Here is a 4,696-nt window from a genome sequence, read left to right as displayed (position 1 = left end):
CACACACACACACACACACGCAAACACACACATGCGTTTGCATTTCTGAAAAGCTGCTGAAGAGTTATGTTTTCTGAGTTACAACTCGCAGAGCACATTTTATAAAAGTTCTTATCAAGCCATCATGCCCCAACTCTCTCCACAATGACTACTTTTTATGCTTTTTCAAACAACCTTGATTTTGATTTGTAAGTTGGTTTCGTAAGCCATTACAGAAGTTTTTTATTAACGCTGGTCTCAAAAGTGGCCAAGCTGAGCTACATTTTAAAAATTGCATTACCGTACTTTTAAAAACAATTTTCTTTCTTTCTAACTTAACATTTTCATCTCGCCACATTGCAGTACTTCCCCCCTCTCCCACCACACACATTATAACTCCATTTTCCTGCCCCCATGACCCCCTTTTTTACACTCAATGTCCAATCCCCCACACCCCGTCACCACCCATCAGTATTGAGATCACCAACCCAACTGGCACTCCCGTGAGCCGAAGTCTCTCACCCGTGAAGTCCGCTAAAAGCATACACTGGGCCCTAGGAAACGAGAAAAATTCCCTCTTTGATGCAACGGTATGTAGTTAGTTTCACAGTTTCACAATCACCTTACAGATAAGTTGATTAATCTCCTTTAACACGTTTTCTCGCTTTCCTCACATGTTTGATCATCGATTTGTAAGTAGAAAAAAAACTGCCCTGATCATTTCTTCGACTATTCGAATAGTTTAATGGCGTTGATGGTCTAGTCATTAGGCTGTCTTGCTTACAACCGAACAGACGTTGATTCGAACACCGACAGGGGCCCGATGTTGCGTCATTGGGAAAGGCACTTTACTCGAATCTACCTCACTTTACCCTGATGGAAATGGGTAGCTGGCTCAAAAGATCTTGTATGTCAGTGTTTTAGCGCTTCATCAGCTGCTTGCACTGTTTAATTCCCGGGAAGCCGAGAATGTTTCGGAATGTTTTAGGGGCTTCTGGGGATAATAAAATAAATAATAAAATGCAGGGATATATGCCATACAAATGCTATTCTTATATTATCATCATCATCATCATCATCATCATCATCATCATCATCATCATCATCATCATCATCATCATCATCATCATCATTAAAACGCATAGAACATGTTGTAGAGTATGGATATGTGATACATAATTTATGTAATTATTTGACTTATCCTTCCCTGCATAAGCTGTTGTGGTCACTCATCCAACTTTGAACCTGTCATCGCCCTTCTCGTTATTGTTCAGCTTCACCTGTCTTTAACTTGTAAAATATCCTGTTGTTTTCTCTTTTTTACGCCATGACCTAATGTTTTGAACCTTTAGTCTTCTGTTACGTTATAATTATTACAGGTACCATAGTCAAGTTTCTTCAGGTACTTGATATTCACTCTGTCTTGAGTATCACCCGTACATCACAAACACACATGGTATTATATTATGCTTATACACAGTCTGTCTGTCTGTCTGTCTGTCTGTCTGTCTGTCTGTCTGTCTGTCTGTCTGTCTGTCTGTCTGTCTGTCTGTCTGTCTGTTTGTCTGTCTGTCTGTATCTCCCCCCCTCTCTCTCTCTTTGTCTTTCTATCTCTCTCCCTCTTTCAATATCTCCTCTCCATTGGAGATATCCTTTTCTGTTCTCCCTGTCCCTCAATTTTTGTCACCGCCTGCCCCCTCCCCCCTCTCCCTCTCTTTCATTTTATGTCTCCCTCTTTCTTTTTGTCTCTGTCTGTCTGTCTGTCTGTCTGTCTGTCTGTCTGTCTGTCTGTCTGTCTGTCTGTCTGTCTGTCTGTCTCTGACACACATACACACACACATTCACATACAAACCCCACACGTACACTCACTCTAACTCGTAAATACCATCAACAGGGTCGAAGCAGAGCACAAGGTCCCTTTTCCCGCGAGTTCACAGTTCGTTGCATGGCTCCACCCAACTGGATGAGAATGAAGTGGGGAAGGTCAAGGACAATGGTACATTGAGGGATGCTGATGTCTTTGTGCTTCTCGAACTCTTATGACGCTGCTTGATTGCTGCTTGATCCTTACAAATTGAAAGATACTTTATCTGTACAATCTGTCTCTCCTTTATTACGTTTATGAGTTTCTTGTTGTATCAGAACATTCTAAATGTACACTCCCTTTAATTATTCTATGTTCTATGAATTGACTTAGATCATATTCTTTCAACATTCTCAAATAACATATTTTATTACTACAGATAGGTGCGTGCGAGCACACACACATACACACACACACACACACACACACACACACACACACACACACACACACACACACACACACACACACACACACAGAAGCATGTAAGGGGCACAAGGGAAAAGCAAGGGAAGTCATTTTTTGGCACTTTGAGAAAAAGAAAACTGAAAGTTTGACAGACCACAATTGTTTACAGTACAGCTTATTTTCAAAGCATGCTATTGGGCGACTCAACAGGCTTAAGCTCGGGACACTAATATGGGACAAGAAAAGTGCATGCACACCTTCCTTGCCTTGTCATAACGTAACTCATCCAATAATTGATTTCTCTTGTTTTTCCTTGGGACCCTTCATACATAATACATCTCGTAATATGTATAATGAAGCAACTATATTTTTACCATTTTCATATTCTTATGTCCATATTTTTTTCATTTAATTTAAAAAAACAATTACCATGCATGTCTTCGATTTTCTATAATCAAATTTGCATTGGTAAAAAATGTCGAAAAAAGTATTTTAACATGTTTTAGTAAATTTTCCAATTGAGGATCGATCATTTACTGCTACCTTTTTTGAAGCCCTGATCAATATTATGTTTTTACATTAAATCCTACTTGATAAACCTACCAGATATGCTCTTAAACAATAACAGTATAATTCTGTACCCTGAACTGTGAACTTGAATATCATAACGCATTTATAAGTTTGTTTTTATTCATGTTTGCCTTTCGCGGTGGTAAGGCAAAAGAATTTCAGTTCAAAATAGGTACATTTTCTAGCTAGCACGATGTTACTCCATTCACCCAACAATAAGATGCTTTATATAGACAATCAATGATGATTTAACATTGGAAGGGTAACAGGCGCGTAACAGGCTAGATCGCCGTTTGTCCCGGGCCATGGGTGTGTGTGTGGGGGGGGGGGAGGGGAGGGGGTAGTTGGGGGGGTGATGCAGAGACTGTTTAGAATGAAGAGGAATACAAAGTGCGTTATCGAGAAGGCATCATGTGCGTCTTTTTGGGGATACACGTCTATATACAAGCTTGAAGGAAGGATGTGGGACAGGAGAACCAGGGGAAGACAAAAAGTAACACCGATAAACAACATTATAACGTGGACTGGCCTTGGTATAGCAGCATGCGAAACGGCAGATTGCGACCTTGACGGATTGAGGGACATTACGCGTCAACCTCTGAGTCAGAGATGACACCTCCAGGTATTCCTGGTATCATTCTTATGTGCATATCTCATATTGGCAATAATAATATCATGTTTGTGATGTACCATGTTATTGCCGTTTTCGATTAATTTTATATGAGAATGTGTGCAGGCATTTATCTTACACAAAAGAGATGACACTACTGATTTATTTCGAATCTCTATTTTCTGATGTATCAGTCTCAAGGTGGAGATAAGACGGGTTTAATAAAGTTGAACTTTTCAAGCGGGTTCTTTTCGTTTGTTTGTTCATACCTGTGGCGATGGAACTTTTTCATCAATTCTTTATATTCAAGGAACAGCCCCCTTTCCCTCAAACAAAAACACAAACAAACAAACAAACACACAAACAAACAACACCCCACACGCAAAAAGCAAAAAAAAAACCAAACCAAAAAAATGACCCCAAAGACCAAGTATTTTCAAATCAAATATCTTGGACACTTTCTAGTGTAGATACCTTAAGTCTCCTTTGAATAATTATTATGCATTCTACTTAGCAATAGAAATCAAATAGAACTTTGCGTTTATTGTTTCATGCATAATACGTAATTCATGTTACCTTCTGGGGTATTTCGTATCTCACGCAAAATGGGGAAATTGATATCTCTGTTTAAGGAATTCAATCACTGATTTAGGAGGCTTTAAAATACTCATTAATATGTTATACTAGACTAGAAAAGCTAAATTATTTACGGAAGCTAAACCTACCTATTATTCTGAAAATGTTACACTCGTTCTCTTTGCTCAGCTCCCCGTTTGAAATTTTAAAGATAAATAACCAATGAAATGATTCTGGCATCTCTCAAACCTACCACTAGAAAGTAGAGCAGCGATAATATACAACCAGATATCAGATAGAAACAGAGGGGAGACAGAGGAGAAGACAGAAACATTAGTTAAGAACAAAAGGATCATACAACACGCGACACCACAAACAAGAGAAAGACGTTTGCTTCTTCCCATTGACACCGCAAGGTAACAGAGGCAGAAAAAAGTAAAGTACAATGTAGACTAGTATTCTCCACACCTCATCGGCAACCTTTCATTTTCGGAAGAAAATATTGGTTGCTTCCCTTAGAGCAGTTATCTAATTAAACGAAGTTATTTCCCCTGACTATCAAAGGAACACAGGAGTCCGTATTTCCACGTATCGATCTCTTTTTCAAAACAATAAACAAAAACAAAAACAACTCAACGTTAACTCCCCAAACCACACACACACACACACCACACACACACACACACAC

General features: G+C 39.1%; 1 protein-coding gene across 1 annotated transcript in view; it reads left to right on the top strand.

Moving 5' to 3' along the window:
* The window catches only part of LOC101859086, a gene marked incomplete in the record, with an annotated part of 8,618 nt that extends 5,466 nt beyond the window's left edge, over nucleotides 1–3,152 (top strand). The window contains 2 exon segments of the mRNA XM_013080093.2: nucleotides 452–569; nucleotides 1,875–3,152. Of these exon segments, the coding sequence (XP_012935547.1) occupies nucleotides 452–569; nucleotides 1,875–1,985 (229 nt within the window).
* Nucleotides 3,153–4,696: the final 1,544 nt, after the last annotated feature.

Source organism: Aplysia californica, unplaced genomic scaffold (assembly GCF_000002075.1).
Source record: "Aplysia californica isolate F4 #8 unplaced genomic scaffold, AplCal3.0 scaffold00074, whole genome shotgun sequence".
Lineage (NCBI taxonomy): Eukaryota > Metazoa > Mollusca > Gastropoda > Aplysiida > Aplysiidae > Aplysia > Aplysia californica.
The sequence above is the reverse complement of the archived record's forward strand: the minus strand, read 5'-3'. Positions and strand labels throughout refer to the sequence as shown.